At 35.5% G+C, this 20,131-nt stretch overlaps 4 protein-coding genes across 7 annotated transcripts in view; 3 read left to right on the top strand and 1 right to left on the bottom strand.

The window, feature by feature from the left end:
- The first annotated feature begins 1,818 nt into the window (after positions 1-1,818).
- Positions 1,819-5,730, top strand: LOC116849413 (EGF domain-specific O-linked N-acetylglucosamine transferase). The gene is made up of 10 exons (XM_032826547.1): positions 1,819-1,998; positions 2,949-3,155; positions 3,365-3,513; positions 3,593-3,756; positions 3,829-3,949; positions 4,017-4,170; positions 4,248-4,448; positions 4,530-4,663; positions 4,758-4,860; positions 5,281-5,730. Exons 1-10 carry the CDS (start codon positions 1,819-1,821, stop codon positions 5,542-5,544), a joined length of 1,677 nt encoding a protein of 558 aa, XP_032682438.1. The 3' UTR covers positions 5,545-5,730.
- LOC116849414 (phosphatidylinositol-glycan biosynthesis class W protein-like) lies at positions 2,892-7,821 on the bottom strand. 4 transcript variants are annotated; one of them, XM_032826551.1, is made up of 2 exons: positions 7,711-7,821; positions 2,892-7,623 (listed from the first exon to the last, which is right to left on the bottom strand). In XM_032826551.1, exon 2 carries the CDS (start codon positions 7,600-7,602, stop codon positions 6,025-6,027), a length of 1,578 nt encoding a protein of 525 aa, XP_032682442.1. In that variant the 5' UTR covers positions 7,603-7,623; positions 7,711-7,821; the 3' UTR covers positions 2,892-6,024. The 4 variants fall into 4 exon arrangements, with proteins under 4 accessions (XP_032682442.1, XP_032682441.1, XP_032682440.1 ...); XM_032826550.1 differs by having other exon boundaries at positions 2,892-7,631; positions 7,713-7,817; XM_032826549.1 differs by having other exon boundaries at positions 2,892-7,631; positions 7,691-7,812.
- Positions 7,822-9,530: 1,709 nt separating this feature from the next.
- On the top strand, positions 9,531-12,443 carry LOC116849416 (ATPase WRNIP1-like). The gene is made up of 4 exons (XM_032826553.1): positions 9,531-10,240; positions 11,079-11,922; positions 11,990-12,214; positions 12,303-12,443. The coding sequence occupies exons 1-4, from the start codon at positions 9,890-9,892 to the stop codon at positions 12,305-12,307; spliced, it is 1,425 nt and encodes a 474-aa protein (XP_032682444.1). The 5' UTR covers positions 9,531-9,889; the 3' UTR covers positions 12,308-12,443.
- A 374-nt stretch (positions 12,444-12,817) lies between these two features.
- LOC116849417 (protein slowmo) overlaps positions 12,818-20,131 on the top strand; it is a 36,465-nt gene continuing 29,151 nt past the window's right edge. Inside the window, exons 1-2 of the mRNA XM_032826554.1 lie at positions 12,818-13,026; positions 13,498-13,666. Coding sequence (XP_032682445.1) covers positions 12,995-13,026; positions 13,498-13,666 — 201 coding nt within the window. The 5' untranslated portion in view covers positions 12,818-12,994. The remainder of the gene's footprint in view (positions 13,027-13,497; positions 13,667-20,131) is intronic.

Here is a 20,131-nt window from a genome sequence, read left to right as displayed (position 1 = left end):
AATCGTACCTCTCTCTGGCGAGCAAAATCGTATAAACACAGAAGATAGGATCTCTGCCTCAGCCACGCCTCGAGAGGAGGATCGAACTGTCTCTTCCGTGTACGTCGAAATTGTTTTTGACGTATCCCGTAGAGATTAGCATAAGGTGCGTTTCGTGGGCTTATCGAGCCTGCTTTCGCTTTACGTAGGAAGCGTAAGAATTTGGCGGATAATAGAGGTTATCACTTGAAATTAAAATTAAATAACAGTTCTTGTATGGCAGATAGAAATCTTATAAAACTCTCATTATATACTCGTAACTGATTATAGAGATATCGTGAAATCTATATACTATATGAAAGTTCGTGATGTAAAACTACGTAAAATTTTCACAATAGAAAAATACAATAAACAAGTATAATTAAGAAGATGATGTTTTAAAAAACTTTACATAAATAATACATTAATACATAATACATTTTAAGATCTTCATAATTATCACTTTTAACATATTTTATTTTTATAAACATTCTATTTTTATAGACATTAATTCATATTACATAATACGAAAAAAATTAGTATTAGTTGCAAGGACACTAAATTTCGCATTTGCGTCGAAGGTATGATTTTAGAAAGATCATGTGCGTAAAGATTATGATGCACTAACAGCTATATAAAATTTTTTTTCGAAATTTTGAAACTTCCTTAGATCTCTCTATTTATACCTAATTTCGCATCTTCTTATAAATTGAAAAGTTATAAGCAAATCAACTTTCGATATCTTAATTGTGTGATATTACAATTAGTTATATTCTTTTACAAATATTTATGTTATCAATTTTTATTCATTCTTATTAATTATAGATAATACAGAAATAGGAAATAATTGTCGATAATATATCGACGCAATATGTCGATAGAAACTAATATATCGACAAAAGATAACAGTTACTTCATTTTTTCTGCTTTATCGTTACTCTGTGGGTAACTCTATTTTCTATATGAACACTGTAATGCATGGAAACCAATAGATGGACCTGAATCAACCAAGACTACTTTCTCACGTGCCACACACAACACAAAGCCAGCAAAGCGTTACGGTTCGAAGATTCAAACTACGATCTCCAGACGGTGGAGATTGCTTGACTCGGATAGTAAGCTTAAAGAGTGTTGGAAGGTACGTTGTCTCGGCGGTTCGTTCCAGTGCAACTGTTACGATTCTCAAGAAAAAGTCACTTGGTGCATTTGTGCTCATAGATAAAATATCCTTGACAGTGACAGTGTGTACAGCCATGTTGCCAACATGACGCTACACAGCTGACGGCATGAGAAATAGCCAGATGCAAAAATTGTTCCTTTTGCTGTCTATGGAAGATGAGTGGACTTTATTGTTTTCATTAAAGACCTATGATTAAAGTCAGTGCTTTAAATATGTTTGTGACTCTGCTACAACGATAACATTCTCGCGTGCTCCATTCTCAGACGGTGCTGCATTATCGATCAGACCAACACACCGCAAAAACGCCGGTATATTATTTAAAGAAAATAAGAAACACCAAAGCTTCGCTTCTTTGTGGGTTTTCTCAAGGCAAGCCAGTGCAATTTCTATGATGTAAGCTGACTCATATCTTACACATCTTCAGCACCACCTCTCACTCCTTCTCCGTGAGTGACTTCCACGTGTACGTGTGGGTGCGCGGATACATGTAGTTGTGACGGAATACAGTTGGTGAGGTCATACACCTACCTTCGCAAGTGGTTCGATTTTCATTCACATTGTGCGGCTCATAGTTGAAGACGAATACTTCGAAATATTCGTTTCGGTATTTTTATCACACAATGATCATGAGGACGTTGTTCGCGGTTCATCCTGTATCATTGATGTTTGTATTCACGGTCACTGCCATTGGCGGCAATTACATGGACATTAATCTACCCCATGATCACGTCAAGTATTATTTCAATTCTTTTCCCACGACAGCAGAAAATTGCCGCAACGATACGACATGTCCTTATAAGGTAAGATTCGTATTTCATTTTATTCTCTGAATGTATACTTTCACTTTTTTATGACATTGGAAACATATAGAAATTTCATTGATAAATTTGGAGAGCAACTTTTTTAGATAATTAAGTTAAAAACAAGTTTACGTTTATATATATGTAGGATTTTTATAGTTTCTTTCTATTTTTTTTTATTTATTATTTTCTTATTCTCTCAAGATTTAATTACTAGATTCTTTATTTTTTTTTTAATTTAATGTTAATTTTAATTTAGTCTTCTATTATATATATATATATATATATATATATATATATATATATATATATATATATATTATATAGCTCTCTCAAGTAAATTCATATTTTCTTGCAGATATGTTTTTTTTTATTATCATATATCAAGTTTTTATTACATGCAACAAAATGAATTATTAATATATCGCAGTTTGCGATTAAACTCGTGCCGATCCCCACGTTGCATTTCTAGATTCCGCTTCTTTACATTTTCTTGTTTATTCGAATTCAAATTCTTTCTCTTGTCATTTGTAAATTCTGCATTATTTTTTCTTTAAAAAATATATTGTACAATGTTCCGCTGCAAAGTGACGATTAATTGATTGAATAATTTGAATTTCCGCAACAATATTCCATACAAATTAAATTATACTGCACCTTTCGCGTTATATATACATCTATTTATATATTCTATTTTTTTAAACATTTTATATGTAATTTTTTCGCGTACTCTTTTTGCTGAATATTTCACAAATATATTTATTTATAGATACAAATAGTATTATATATTATCTTTCAGAAGATTGTCCCTCTAGAGAAAATAGATATATGTCAATATCTAATATTGTAATATGAAATGTATTTCTAAAATATAATGAATAAATGCACATAAATAAATTTTTCATTCATTTATTCATCCATTTATTTATTTATTTTTTCATAAATTTCAGGATATTGTCGGTACAAAAGCTTGTTGGGGCTACGAGCAAGACTGTAAAGCGGAAAATTCTTTTTCCGTCCCACACTGTCCAGGAGATCATAAAGGATGGGTCAATACAAAAAAAGCTCAATTGGATACGTATTACGCGCAAGGCGACTTTGGATATGTGCGCGAACAAAGAAAAGAGTTGATGTTATTATGCGAGCCATTATTTGTGGTGAGGTCACTACATCATAATAGGAGTCCGACATCGTGTGAAGTAAAAATAAAGATGGAATAGCTAATCGAATTTCGCGTCTTATTATGTGCTTTTTTTTATCGTCTGTTGATGCAAATACTAAATCATACTATGACTGCTACAATTACACACTTATATTTCGTGCGCAAATCGTGATCTATCTTGCTTAATCGCATTTTATTTTTTAGGAAGATTCATCGTTGGAGTGTTCAGAGCACATGAGGTTCTGTAGGGCGAGAAATGTGATGCTAAATTTCACGGATTTGTTAAATCGGAAAGAACCAATACGATATAAAATGGATGTTTTAAAAGAAGGCCAAATAGGTGGCTACTGCACGTAAGTCGAATATCAGCGAGCAAAGCAGATCACCTTCGCGAGAAATTCGAAAGTATCTAACTCTCTCCTCCGCGATCAGGCTGAACGAAAGGAGACTGCAAGAAAATGCGGATCACATAAGCCCGCTGCAATCTTGGGGACCTGAATTGCGAAATTTCCGTAAACTATCCCGTCGGCCGATTGTTCATGGCGATTGCAACGTGGTTATTGAAAAACCGACTTTCATCATGAAAATAGACGCTAGTGAGTTCGAAAAGTTCTCCCGAATAAATCGCTCACGTTAGTCATCTTGTTAAAATCGCGCTTGATTTTTAGTAGTGAATATGTACCATCACTTTTGCGACTTCTTCAACTTATATGCATCATTGCACGTGAATCTCTCGCACCCATCTGCCTTCAACACTGACAATCATATAATGATCTGGGAAAGTTATAGGTAACTGGCACGAACGTAAAATGAAGGCCACGAACTGTTAGATGTCGAGCCATAATTATGCTTTCAGTTATCGGTCGGCGTTTCAAGACACCTTCGATGTGTTCACGAAAAATCCACTGTGGGACTTGACAACGTTCCGAGGCAAGACTGTGTGCTTCAGGAATCTAGTGTTTCCCTTGTTGCCGCGAATGATATTCGGCCTTTACTATAACACACCACTAGTACTGCCCAATTGTATATTCTTTCACTGAGATATTCAAAGGAACATCATTAATTCAAAGAGTACGTTTTTTTTTAGATTTATGGCTGTGAAAATTCCGGATTGTTCAAAGCCTTTGGCGATCATGTGCTATACCGACTTCGAATACCTCTTCACGAAAGGAAGGATCGAAAGATCCACGTTACATTGTTAAGTAGAGACACTCGCTACAGAAAGATCTTGAACGAAGATGAGTTGGTGAAAGCTTTGCGGAAAAATTCGGAATACACCGTTAAAAAGGTAAAACTTCCACTACACAGAATAGTTTATAATAATCTATAGTATACTACATTATAACTTATGATTAATTTGTTTTTACAGGTAGTGTATAATAAAAATATGCCATTTAAGAAGCAGCTGGAAATCACGAGGAATTCAGACATTTACATTGGCATACACGGTGCTGGATTGACGCATTTGATGTTCCTACCAGATTGGGCGGCTGTATTCGAAATGTGAGCAGCTTAAAAAATACGATTAATCATTTTCCAAAATGTTAATTCACTTTAAAAAAGATGCTTGATTCTAAATTCCGATTATTTTCCTCAGATACAATTGCGAAGATCCTAACTGCTACAAAGATCTTGCACGTCTGAGAGGTGTGAAATATTTCACATGGGAAAATACAACGAAATTAGTGCAACAGGATCCGGTACGTTCATATTACGACCTTTTGCTAAAGTGATATATTGAGTGTATACAATATTTGTCACAATTATACATCTTAATACTCGGATTCCTCGATTCCTACCGGTTGGGACCGAAAACTTGATGACAAACATAATCTTAAGTTGGCGGTTGAAGGAAACTACATCAAGTTTGTTGACTAAAATTTGCATAACGATCGGAAATATTTTGAATGAATTTAGTTGCGTACTAAGCTGCGTTTTCTTAGCGATCTTTCTGCAGTATTTCTTCTGACATGATAGAATGCGTTTAATCCGGGACCATGTTAATACCCTGAGAGTACTATTATATCGCATTAATGAGCATATCCATTATTATCATAATAATAATCATCGTTATTATGATTACGATTATCATTATTATCATTATCATACTTAATTTACAGGGCACACATCCTGATGGTGGAGCTCATGCGAAATTTACAAACTATAGCTTCGACGTGAAAGAATTCCTGAGAATCGTATCACTTGCGAGAAATCACGTAAAGTATCATAATGCGTTCAAGAAGTTCCTCAACAACGATTATCATGCTGGAGTGCATAATGACACCAAGCCGACAAATAATAAAAAGCCAACGAGTACTCCTAAAGCCGAAGAAGTAATTCGATTACGACAGAAGTCGGATATATTATCCAAAGATGAGTTATGAACAAGATTTAGGTACTAAATAAAAACAATTGTGCGTATGGTAATAGTACGAGGGATGGTGTGATCTGAACACGCACTAAATTTTAAATTTGTTACCGAGAAAATTCTCTTTACTTATTTTTATACGAGAGAAAGTGTACATACTTATTTTAATAAATAATAATAGTGAATGCTTAATAAATTTTGATATGTATGAGTTGCATTTGGCAGTAATTTCTCTTAATTCTTACATATTTTAGTACAAATTCCTCTTGTGTACTACTTAGTTGCATACACACGACACACATATCTATTTAGCAATATGGAGTGTAATACGTATATGGAACACTGAGTTCTTTTTTGCTTATACATTACATGGCATATCTTCGTTTATGTAATATTACGCTCATGGAAGAATACTGAATCTCCAGTACGATCAAGAAATCAACCGGAAATTATAAATCCATAAAAAACGGGAATATTATCTTCATATATATACATTTTATAATTTAAATGATATTTGTGACCTATAAAGTATCAATATTGAAAATACATTCACAGCCATGTATACAATTAATATTGATAGAGCTGTTGGTTCTTTCGCATACAATGTATACACCGACATGTTAACAAGTCCAGTCAAGAGGTTGCTGAGAAGAAAGAAAAATAGGCCGTGGTAATTAACAGCATCGAAAATCTCCAAGGTCCTTCCGACCACACAGTTCTCTTCTCTCTTATTTTCCACATGTTTCTTTAAATTTAATCGTAAATTTCTACGCAATTTCCCTGTTTTACTCTCGACACGTGACTCACTCACCATGTAATTGGTTATATCCAACAAAATTTCTACAAACAGCAGGAGAGTAAGCAGAACAGTTGTTAATGTTAATATCCATGCGCAGTACCCGATATTAGCCAGTCTTCTTGAGACGTTAAAATACAAAGCGCAGAATATTGTCGCGATACAAGCTTGTGCAGATATCAAGGATAACTTAATACACAACGTCATAGACTTATTATAGTTTGCACCCAATAGGAAACTTAACGCTTTCATAGAGATATCTCTATAAGTGTGCAGCAGCGTGCATTCTGTATGCATGTTCTGATATGTCGAGTGTATCAATCTCCCGATGGCTACGCCAATGAAGTACAATCCTACATAACCAGGTATAGAAATTAAGCCCTCTCGATTAGCAGAAAAGAAATCATTTCTCGGCTCACTATTCAAAACCCACGTCAGCAGATCTGTGGTATTCATAATATATTCATGCATCCCTAATATCCAAATACCTGAATATAATGAATACTCAGAGCTGATAGTGCTGGTTATCATACTAGTGAACAATTTTACCACAGCCAATGTTATGAAGAAGTTCCAATGAGTTCCATACTCAGTGACGTGTTTCTGATACACTAAATATTCGACAATAACTAAACGTCCGAGTCCTAATAGCAAAAGAGGCAGACAACTTCGGACACAATTTGTCATATTTTTCTTTAGAGTTTTTCGAAAACCTGCCTGTCGATGGCCAGAGACGTTTCGAGCCTCCGGTGCAACCAACGCGTTAGCTAACATAAACAACCCGACTCCCGTATCCATCAAACTGTATCCAAACGTTTCTGTTTTGGCAAACTTCCGAGGGAAGATTTGGAAGTCAACAGCCAATATACAAATGGCAGTTATTATGTTGGTTAACGCACGAAAATTCGTTATGAAAGGTCTCTTATCGGTAACCGGCACAGGTGAATCGAGGAAACTGGATCCCTTGTTTGCGAGCAGCAATATATTTACTGCAGAAACGAATACCATTACGAGGCATACGGTACCGACGTATTCTGACAACACGGTACAACACAAAATAGTCGGTATGACAGTTAGTACGAACTCTACGAGGACTCTGACGTTCTTGTTAGTGTAATTCCTAAAGACTCCCAAAATCGTCGTTGTCAACAGGACACTGCAAACGTTCGGCAGAAGCGTGTAAATAATTTCTTGCGGCGTCGTACCTCCATGATTGGAAACAAACGCTTCTTGCTCGCGTCGGTATTGTTCCTCGTTCACCGGCGACGCCATTGCCATTGTTATCGAAACATCGAACTTCTGACGTTCTACGGATATGTTTCCAACCTAACTATAATCTTGCCACAGTTGATATTAGTAGACATACCTGGTGCAACAAACTTACTCTCTCTCTCTCTCTCTCTGTTGTAAATAATCCTGTTAATTCGTTAATCCGTTCCCTCAAAACATGTATGACGAATACGTATTAAATATCTAGTGCATATCGCACGCTCATATCGCAATAGATGGCAGCACTTGACTCTTTTAATTAGATTTTCTATAACAAGAATAGATCATAGTATAAATCAACGATAAATTAACTGAATCTTTATTTTTAAATAGTATTACTTAACGACAGATTAAAGGAATTCTTTGTGGTCAGAGAGAATTCACATCACAAAAGTAGAAAACTGAAAGGCAGAAACCTATCAGAATTCGTAGTAGAAAAGCATAGAATGTCGACTACACTTGACCATCAGTGCGAGTTCTGATTGGCTTCTACTTTCCTATTTTGCCATCAAAATGAGTGCGTTCAGCAGAAAAAGCACTCAGTAAATAATCAGCGATTATTGGTTCTTACTGTTAGATCCCTAAATCTAGACCAATTATATTAACGAATTGCTCAACTGTTGAGTTCGCTGAACGCACTCAATGTGAATTTTCCTTTAGGTAGCAGGATCAAATAACAAGTCGTAAAAACTTTTTATATATCGATGAGAAATAAAAGTTTTTTTGATTTAACAACGGGAATTATATCATTAAACAATTTTTATTCGAACAAAGAACAGATTTAGATTTAAATAAAGTATGTATGCAGTATATATAGTATATACATATATATACAGGACGTGCAAGTCAAGTTTAATCATAAAATATTGTAATCCAGTTATAAAAACCATTAATTTTTTCTTCTTGATTTTGGGACTTTAGTTCCAAAAGAAAAACTCCTTTCATTTATGAGAATATAAAGAACTATTAAACTATTAAAGCTCGTTTTGGATACTATCGTGCTGAAAGCATCAGGCTGGTTTCCTATGCCGCGTAACTTGTACCGACCAATCACATCGTTCCATTTGAATATTAGCTATTCGTTCGGGCATTCGGAGTTCATGTATACCCCAGTAAACACAAAATAACAATAACATAACATCAATGTTATAATTTCCTACTCAACAATGTAACTGTTATATAATACGCGCACTATATAACAATTACATTGTTGAGTAGGAAATTGTAACATTGATGTTATGTTACTGTTACTTTGTGTTTACTCGGTACTATGTCCATGCTCAAAACACATCGGTTCGAATCTCGGCTTAATAATTTAGCGGGAAATCGAAACATTTCGATTTGAGTATTATTACATTATTAACTATTATTTGAGTATTATTACATCTTTATTCGGTTGTCATTTAGTTATTGTTATTGCGTATTGGAAAGCAACTTGAGCGTGCCATTACGACAATTTCTTTATCTCGTCTTGCTGTCGTGTGTAATCAGAGTTGTAAAAATATCAATTAAATTCGCCTCAATTTAATAATTGATTTGTGTAAATAATTTCTAATTTAATCAATTGACGATTAATATAAGCTTATTCAATTAAAAATATTTTTAGTTAATCACTGACTTTAAGAAATCTAATTAAAAATCTAAGTACTGAGTCGGAGTTAGCAGTTTAGGTTACATTCCAAAACATTCTTTTTGAAGAAAATTTTATTCAATACCTATATTTCACGTTACATATACTATAGAATATCGAGTAAAATTTCCTCAAAAAGGACGTTTTGGAACGTAACCTAGTAGTATATAGAAGTCTGTGGTACGAACCAGGCGCATTTTACCACCGCAAAAATGCGCCTAACGAACGTAGTAAAGGCGTACTTTGTTAGATGGCGCCTCGAAAATGCGCCTAGCTCTGGCCATTAAAATCAGACTGGTGGCCGCTCTCAGGCTATAGATCTCTCTGACTATAGATTGAAAGAAAAAGAGAGGGTTATAATCTCCATTTTTAATTATATATTCCATGATTTAACTTGTAATTTGTGAATTTAAAAAAAATTCTTATTAAATTTTTCCAAAATTTTACTTTTTAATATAGTGTGCGAATTATCGAGAATATTACTTTTTACTGAAAAAAAAATAATTAGTTTATTTAGTTAATCAAAAATTAAAAGAGAATAAATTGATACTTACGGGTATTAATGTATTAAATAAATAATATATCATTATGTCGTCTATATATTTTTTTTAGTCATGAAATAATATATATTATTTGTATTAGAAGTACTTGAATGAGAGTAAAAATATGCAATGTCTGGTGCGTAAGAAAGAATACAATAACCAAGAAAAAAAACCTAAGAGATCATTTCCTTTCGAAGAAAATTCTGTAATGAGCAATCAGATAAAAAAATTTAAAGTACATACCAATCAAGTGTCAAACACTATGGAAAGTTCATCTACATCTGAAGATTTCATGAAACATTCAAAGATGTTAAATAGAGAATGTGTTTCACTTGTTGAAAAAATGAGACCAACATCTATTACAACTTATGTTGGACAAAAACATGTAATTGGTCCAGGCACTGTTTTGAGACACTTACTGGAAAAGAAAGAAATTCCCAGTATGATATTTTGGGGCCCACATGGATGTGGAAAGGTAAAATTATAATTTTATTCTTCATCATTATACTTTTCTTGACTGGTAAAATTATTGAAACATTATGTGTAGAGTATCTACTATAAAGTTTGTCGATAGTGGAAGTATAATAGTCCATATTGCATAAGACATCCTGAAATTATTCTGGATATGCTCAGGATATTCTCTGGGACACTCTCCAGGACATCCTGGACATATTCAAAATAATTTTGCGACATTTGGTACTATTTGGCAGGATCTGTGTTAACAGAGTATGATAGTCGTATAGCAGCAGGAGTTGGACACGATTGGTGGTTCTATAACTGTTTAAACATATTTAAATAAACTCAGATAGAAGTATGTGATGATCACGTTTCATTATAATATGATGTCATACTGTGATTTCATCTTGATACCTTTTTAAAGATCATTATGTGATTAACATGACATGAGCACAAGATATACACAAATGATATATGAATATGTCAAGTTCATCAAGTTTTGTTATCATAATACTACTAGATATTTTTCTGATCATCATCACATGAACGACATGAGCAGCATATAGGCATGCATTTGTATACATTTTTGCAATCATTGCAAGCATGTCAATGTATGAGCGCGTGCTGAGCGCAACATGACATCATTTTTTTATCTAGGAAAGTTTAGTTAAATATATTCTGTCTGGATTAAGTCTTTAATTTTGTTTTTGGTTGTATCAGCCTTCCGTTATTAGAAGACAAGATTAACACAGTTGTTGTTAAATGTACTGCAATATTCTGAACAAATCTATTACCAAACTGCTTGCTATATATAATATACTATATAAATTGTATATTATTACAAATTTATGTTTTAGACATCCTTGACCAATGTAATAACATGTTTAAGCAAGGAAACAACAAATAACAGCATACACATTGTAAACTTATCTGCAGCCAACTCCGGTGTGAAAAATGTAAGGGACGCTGTTACTATTGCACAAAACAAATCCAAGTTTGGCTGTAAAACCGTTGTGTTCATGGATAAAATTCATCGTTTCAACAAGCTTCAACAAGATATATTCTTGCCACATGTAGAGGCAGGAACATTTACTTTAATTGGGTGTACTACTGAAAATCCATCTTATAGTTTGAATCCAGCTTTATTAAGCCGCTGCCGTGTGTTTATGTTAAATAAATTAACCGAATCTAACATAAAGGAAATTCTTCATAGGGCAATGGAATGCATAAATGGAATCGTACTTGATACAGAAGGAGAAAGACACACAGGCAGTAGAGAGCAGATTATGTTTGGCTCCACTTCAAAGGCTTCACCTAAGTTTCATGTTGACGATCAAACAATACAGTGGTTATCGGAAGCGTGCGATGGTGATGCATACGTAGCTTTGAATACATTAGAATTAGCAGTACTTGCAAAAAAATCAGATAAATTAAAGACATCATGGAGTAGCGATTTTGCCATAACTTTGAAAGACGTGAGAGAAAATTTGATACGAACGCATCTGCTCTCTGAAGAAGAAGCCAATCAGAGTCATCATATATATTCTGCGCTTCACAAATCAATAAGAGCTGGTAAAGTAAATGCTTCGCTGTATTGGATGGCGAGAATTATGGCAGCCAAAGAAGATCCTGTAAACATTGCAAGGCGACTAGTTAGGATATCTAGTGAAGATATTGGCTTAGCCGATCCAGACGCCTTGGGTAAGAAACAAAGTGCAGTTTTTATAAATATATGAGTATGAATAAATGTATTATTCTAAAATTTTAGGTGTAGCTGTTCACACAATGCATGGGTGTCAAATGATTGGTATGCCCGAGAGCGACGTACTTCTGGGGCAATGCACAGTTTATTTGGCAAAAGCACCAAAATCTCGATCAGTATACAATGCGTTAAAAGCAGCTGAAAAAGTTATCTTGGAACACAAAGGTCCTCAATCTTTTATACCATTACACATGAGACACGATTCAAGGGAAGCAAAGTTACAAAGCCTTGGTTTGTATTCTTTGACACTTTATTCGTCTGTTATATTCTTCAATTCCACCGAACCATTCCAATGAACCTTATTATTTTTCTCTTGTAGGTTGAATCACCTAATAAGGCAAGAAAGTTACTTAGAATAACTTATTTACTTCGACAATTAAAACATATTAAAAAAAAAAAAAGGTTTATAAAGAACTAATAAATGGAATGGAAAAGCCTAATAAATGGAATTTATTAAATACTTGTACGTGTATTATACTATAATTATTTTTATTATTACATTTCTAAATTAAAACATTTTTCAGTTTTAAAATACGTTTCAAAATATTGATGTGAATTATTTCACGCGCGCCTTTTGTCTTAAGCAATTGAGTTATTTTAACTTTTCTGGTACAAACATCGATTATTATATAGTTACTGAGTATTTGTTTAATTACTATTAATATTACATATGTCTCATAATTATTTTCAGAATGTTGTATGTTAACATCACGGAGTCGTCAAACTTAATATATTTGATATTGGCGCGCAACTGTCGATTGACCAATGACGTTAGACCGTGCACGCGAGGCGACGACTATTGGTTAACAGCACAGTTGATATACGTGCATGATGAAATAAGCGTATAGCTCGTGCTTCCAACCTCTTTCCTTTACATCACCCTCGAAAAGACGGCTCGACGCACGACGAACGCTCGGAATCGTGACAGTTTGTTCCGCGCACGTGTCGGACGATAAAATTATAGTGCCCGTTCTACATGCAGTGTCGTACATTCTATTTGTCCTTAGCAACATGAAAATCTGGACGTCAGAGCATACTTTCGAGTGAGTATAAAATGTAATTCCGTGTTCGCTATACTTTATGGTTTATTGCTTAATGTAATGAAAATTAATTTTCTTAAATATAAAGAACTTCAATTTAATTGGAAACGGGAAAGAGCAACTGTGTGACTTGTTACAATCATTATATATTTTGTGAATGAAATGACCTCTCTGATGGTATAACAGAGCACCCGTATAGGTTATCGCCGAAGTGCCTATCACACACATCCATACTTTTTTAAAGTAATCTCTAGAGTTGTATGGAACGTCATGATCTATATGGAAAGTTTCGAGTAAAAATGCTAAAACATTCTATTCCTTACTACCTAATTGAAAATAAATCCCATAAGAGGAAACATTTAAAGGAAAAAGATTTTTCATCAGCAATTTTGTGACAGTTCTTAGTAAGAGTGACTTTGTCAAAATCCTGTAGGACCGTAACGATGATGAAAAAAAATTGTTTTCTTGTTACAGTCATCCTTGGGAGACGGTAGCGCAAGCTGCTTGGAGGAAATATCCAAATCCTATGGTCCCGTCAGTTATCGGGGCCGATGTCATAGATAGAAAAGTAGTCGATGGGGTTCTTCACACTCACAGGCTTGTTGTCTCTAGTCACTGGGGTTTCCCTAAATGGACGCAAGCGGTAAGTTCCCACAATTTCTCACGATTACTGTCCGTTCGATATCGCACCTTGGCATACCTAACCTAATATAACCTCCTCGAATGAGCACACGAGGTCGTCAGTTGATCAGTCACGTGCCATTCATAGAGTACCACTCAGCATATATGAGGGAAAACGGGATACTCGAAACGCTGATGTCATTACATTAACAGCATTATGGATTTCACGTCGAACTAAACCAAATCGACGGATGTCTCGCGATGCCTTATCTCGAAGAAGCGCTACTCGTAACGTATGTCTCACGGATATATCTTGAGACGCGGCATCGTTTCGCAAATGTATATTATACAACAAAGGGCAGAATCCATTACGTTCCAAAGCATTATAACTACATAATGACGTAATTAACTCCGTGTATAAAAAACACTTCAAAGCCTATGAAACGTCAAACGCAAACTGCCCCCTACATCTTTTAAATGTCATTTTCCTCAAAGGATAAAATAGATGTAGGGACTAAAGAAAAATCTCGATTTTTCTGCACATATTGATGCAAGTATTGTGTAATCGTGTGTTTTTATAATTATAGATATCTTAGTATCTTTTTCATACTCAAATTTACACAGATATTATCTGAATACTACCTGGGTATAGATATTATCAGATATCTATACCCAGATATCACTACCAACTGTTTTGCTTTCGAAAAAATTCGATAAAGATTGATAGAATATCTAGGTATAGCTTCCGGAAGCTATAAAATCTAGATTGATAGAATATATATATATATATATATATATATATATATATATATATATATATATTTCATTGAAATTTTACATAGCTTTATCTAAACTTATCATTTCTATTGGAAATTTCAATGTCTTACACTGCAACTCATATAACAATCATGTTATCAACTTTTTTTATCTTATATCGTAATTTACTTTTAACTTAACTTTTAATTTACGCTTAACTTACACTAAACGATTAAATACTCATCAGAATACACTTGCCTTTCTATATCATTTTACATTGATATTAGTGTTGTTAGTATGATCAGATGCTTTCTATTATCTACATATTTTAATGTTTATTCCATACTTTGAATACTTTTGATGTTTATTCCATATTATTCCATAATTTGGATATGGATATTATCAGACACCACTAACTGTCTTACTTAAAAAAATCCGATAAAAAGATTGATGGAAATATGTAAATTTCATTGAAATACTATGTGACTTTATCTGAACTTACTTCTATCGGAAATTTCAATTTTTTACATTTCAGCTTATATAAAAAATTTTGAATTTTTTCATTCTATATTTCATATATAACTTGCTTTAACGATGAAATATTATACTAAATGATTAAATTACATAGGTGCTTCTTTATGGATGTCAATTGACTTTGCTTGAAAGTAGAATATGCCATGTATTGTATGGATGCTTTGTTATATAGAACAATATAATCGTTATCGTGATAATGAGATTAGTGTGACATTAATGTGATGAAATTTCTGGATTTTTTTTCTTTATTTCCCCTTCTCAATATCAATGTAGTTTTTCTTGTGTAGATACAAATGAGAGAGAATTCACATATTTAATTATATAAATATAGAAATTAATCGCAAGTTTAAATATTTCCTCAACTGTTGTGTAGTGTTATGAGTATTGTATTGTAAGTAAAACTCGAAAGTTACCATCTCTTGCAATTAGTCTCATCATTCAAGTACTTATTTATGGTCGAGAGTCAAAAATTGTGTTTCTATAGCACTGTTATTCGTGATGTTCAGCTGCTGGTAGGTGCAGATAATGACTGTGTTCAGCAGAGAAGCTGCTCTGCAACTATTTTAAAATTTGTGAATCTGATCAGTATGCTTTTAATCTCGGCTGAATCTAAAAGCATATATTAATCAGATTAACGAATTTTATAATAATTGCAAAACAGCGTTTTCTGCTGAACGAAGCCAAAACTTTCGTAATTTGGTTACGAGATTTCTATAACAATTCTATAACAATCTAGTTAAACCCATAAATATTGTTGAGTTATATTTTAAATTGTTTGAACCAAGTATTTACCGTTACTTGAAAGTTGTTTGAGGAAACCGCGGCATATAATTTTCTTGTATCTTATCAAAATATTGTTTTGCTACTTTAGATAATGCATAATTGAATTCCAATGGCTTTCCAACTCATAACAGCACGATAACAGGAAATAATTCTCTTGGCTGAAATTGATCCATTCTGTAGTAGTCATGTTAATCGGATTTAATCACACTAGTTAGTGACTAATGAGAAGGAATTACTGGCTGTATACGACATATAGCATGGTAAAGAATCTTCCTGTATACCGACTCCACTCGACTGTGGTCGAGAATTGTCCTATCCGTGGACCACCAAATGCTGTTTTAAAGAATGTTCCACCACATTCTCCGGTCACGTGTGTGTCGGCCTGGTGCAAGGTCGCCGTTCAAGGCAAAGTCGACTTTATTGGTCGAGGTGCGCGCACTGGGCTGACGGTAACCTTGCGGGAACCTTATCCACAGCTCGGATTATCGATTTTCACGGCGCACTCTCGCGGAACGTGAGTAAAGCCGCTTCATTCACGTACAGATTTATCGGAACGACCTTCTCAAGACCTTTACGCCTTCGTGTTGGCGGCCAGTGACGCTTGAATAAGTTATCAACTCGCGTCGATTACTCGGAGAGCTTTATTAATTTATTTCTTCTACCTCCTGCCGCTTAAAGTCGCGTAGTCGCACATTACTAACTCGACGTAAGAGAGATGTAACTTATAATAGACTATAACTATAAATACGTATAGTTGTGTTATACATTTCTCTTCGTCTTCTGTGCAAATATGACACGTCGTGCCTTTCAATATACAGACGTTACCCCCAATAACTTCCAGGCTTTTGACTTGAATTGCTCCAGGGAATAGCCTTCTTGCATCGAGACTCAAACTTTGAAATTGCGCTGCTGCTTCCATATGTGCCTCAAGTTGAATGTCTCTGTGAATACCGTACTTGGTATTTAGATGTCTAATCCTATTAGTGATATATGTTTCTGGGATGCTTTGACTTTGGGATTAATGGAATTGGATGGTGATATTATATTGGCCCCTTTTCCATCTCAGAAATTTCGTGATAGTGAGGAAGAGAAATCGCTTCAAATTCGCAGTAGTAAACGTTGTGAAATGATTAGCTATTTGCAGTTATGTAATCAGTATACTCTGCTTGACGTTTGACTTCTCGGCGAACTCTTGCGTGAACGAGAGCTATCCACGTCACATGCGGCGATATTTTAGGTCAGAATACAGAATGTTCTCTACGAGTTCTATTTTCTTTCATACTAAAACTATTTCGTATCGTATAACTTGGCTTCGAAAATATACGAATTCTTTAGTTTCTTATTTTCACGAAAAACTATACGCGAAGCACATCCCAGCTTTTTGGAAGTTTTCTTTTGCACAAAGTCAACAAAGCGATAGTCATAGAATAAACCGAGGTGAATCGGATCGCAGGGCAAATCGAATAAGTTTTGAGACAATTGTTATTAGTTCTTTGCTTCAAACGAACTATTTTATCTTGCTAGTTACTTCTGGCCTCTATCCTATTAGTCTTGTGTGCCAATTTATTAGGAAACACGACGTCATAGATATTTGCGGGTTTCTAGCAGTCTGAATCGTGCCTATTATTCACTGAGTAATTTCGTACCTTCCGCGTAACTTCGTTTTTATCGGCGCGACTTTTTCATGGTCGTTTGCTCAGTGAAATTGATGTTGCGCTGATATCCGGCGAGCGACAAGAAATCAATCCATGAACCGGTGTAACAGAATCATTCACCTCTTTCTGACGTAGCCCGTGGCGTATCGACAAAAACCCCGCGCCATCCACCCCTTCCCGCCGCTATTCCCCGCAGCTAGCAATCTCCGCCAGCGTGCCGCGGCATCGCGGAGACCCGGAAATTCGAAACTTTCGACAAACGTGCGCAAAAAGAAGGTGCCGGGACCCGGGAATTGCAAAACAACATCCGTACTGGCATCAACTTTCATAATGAGCGCGCTCAATGTTACGCCGTTTGGCAATCGTCCAGCCAGACACCCGCTTTCTGGAATACCCAGCAGCCTGCGCTTCCGGGCTCTCATCCTTCGCCATCCCATGGTGCCTGCGACGGCATACTGGAGATTCCGGGGCGTCGAATCTCTCTCGGCCCTCGACGGGTCGCTTCCTCTCGTCGGATTTTCTATAAGCTCGGCCATTTCGCCGGGCCGTTTCGTTGTGCAGCCGCTCGCTCGAACGGCTCGACTCACAGCATCATACATAGGGTGTTCGAAGAGCGATAGCATAGCCGACATGAAGTGATGGTCCTAGAACGATCGACGATAAAGACGCGTGTAAGAAATTACCAGGTTCTCGAACAAAGCCTCAAGTTCCTTCGCTCGAACTAACGAGACAATCGATGAGGCTAATGACAATGTATTATCTTCGCACATGTTATCTCTTTTTATTATTATTTTTATCTATAAATTAGGAATATAAATTAGGAATAAATTTATTTTAAATGACATACACACACACATAAAGTATAAAAGTTTCGACCAAATGCTGACTCTATTCAGTGATGACAATATTTGAATCTATTATAAAATATTTCATATATTATAGAAATAACTACCTAAAATTGCGAAATAATTACTTAAAACTTTGTGAAGACTGAAGCTATTTCTTAAGAATGTTGAATCTTCCTTTTAATTAATAAAATATTTTAGGAAATTGAAATTTCCATCTTTGTTTCACGAAGACTCGCGTCTAGCGGAAGATTAAATAATAAAATTGCAGAAATATTGATTGGAAGCGATAATAGATGATAAAGAATGAAGGTTATCGATTTTCCGATTTATTTCAAACGTAAATGCATGCAAATTGAAACACAACGGAGGTTTTAAGACACCGAGGTGCAGTTTGACATTTTAAAAAGGTTAACAGCGGTGCGAATACATGCCGAGCAGATGGGTCCGAGTTTCGGGGAGAACAGTCGTATTTCCCGAGCGCTCTGTATAAACGTTGCTGTAGAAAGCTAAAAGTTGCAGTATTTAGGTACGCTCGAAATTACTTAACAGGTGGAAAAGTGCGAAGGATCGTTTCGGTCGCGACGCTCTCTTTCGCTGGCGGTGCCGTTTTAGCGCGCCTCGATGCCTGCACCTGCCAGCGTGCTGTTCCGAGTAATTAGCGGATGCACTCGACAACGAAACGCGCTCTGGAAAAAAGTATGCGAGAAAAGTTCGTTTCTCGCGCCCATTCGTCCGAAATGCTCGAATTGGTAACCTGCCGTCGTATAAGCGGCCTGGTTTATACGAGCGACTAATTAGAATATGCATAATTAATCGCGGGGAACAATAATTAAAGTGTGCTTAGCATGCCAGCCCAATTAGCGTCTTTCTAATTACCTAATTACTCATGCTAATTTGTTATTAATATCGCGCCGTTGCAGAAACTTATGGAGAACCCTCAAGCCGTTCTATTTCTTCTCAACCGAAATGGGCGGCTCAGCCTGTCGCGATGTTTACGCCCGCGAATTATTTATCGCCGGTGATTAGCTCCAACGTTCATTTCCACGTTATGCCGATCTTTATTTTGCCCTGGTCAAATCGCCCCCTGCCTATCGTTTAATTGCGTGTTCATTCTTAGCTTCCGGCGTAACGTAAAATTAGTTGGTCCGTCGGTCGATCGATAGATTGATCGATCGCCGTGCGCCATTTGTTATCGAGATAATTCTCTTCTTAAATTGATCGCATTTTGCAATCTCTGTTATTTTTCGGTTCAGAGTCTTTCCTTGCGGAAAAAGTGCGAGCTACGCTATAATTTACGATTTGATGTGAGTTAGCAGTTTTACAGAACATTCGAAACTTACGTGTGTACATTTTACACAATAATGATTGAATAAATGGTCATAATCATAAATCGCGCTACGTGCACTCGTGCACTTATCACGATAATCGCTATAGGATAATGCATAACCGTCGTTATAGGCGATCAACAAAATTAATTACCGTCCGCCTTCTAATACACACCAATGGCCGCTTATCGCTCTTTCTCTCTTTCTTTCGCCCTCACCTTCTCTCCTTCTCTCTACAGAGTGTTCAGTGCTATTCACGTAATATCACTTGTTTGTTTATTCCACTTTGTGTACATATTAACATGCTGATATGTGGGTGCACGGCTTATTTCCATAAAGGTCCGTTGTTACCTTCCTGGTATTGAACGCAAATGCGACTGCAATTTCTGCAAATGATATCTTATTAACGGATCAATAATTGCTAGCAAAACAACCACACCCACACACGCGCGCGCGCGTAGGTTTAATTATAATTTATTATAATGTAGGATGTTTGCATATGATGGATTATTGAGCTATGTAAAATGACATTCCAGAATTGAACAGGACTGTGCATAATCACGCGTGTCACGTATCAGTTTCAAAC

This window comes from Odontomachus brunneus, unplaced genomic scaffold (genome assembly GCF_010583005.1).
Source record: "Odontomachus brunneus isolate Ranch 3 - 2012 unplaced genomic scaffold, Obru_v1 Obru_scaffold_115, whole genome shotgun sequence".
NCBI lineage: Eukaryota > Metazoa > Arthropoda > Insecta > Hymenoptera > Formicidae > Odontomachus > Odontomachus brunneus.
Note: the sequence above shows the minus strand (reverse complement) of the source record. Positions and strands in the feature narration are given on the sequence as shown.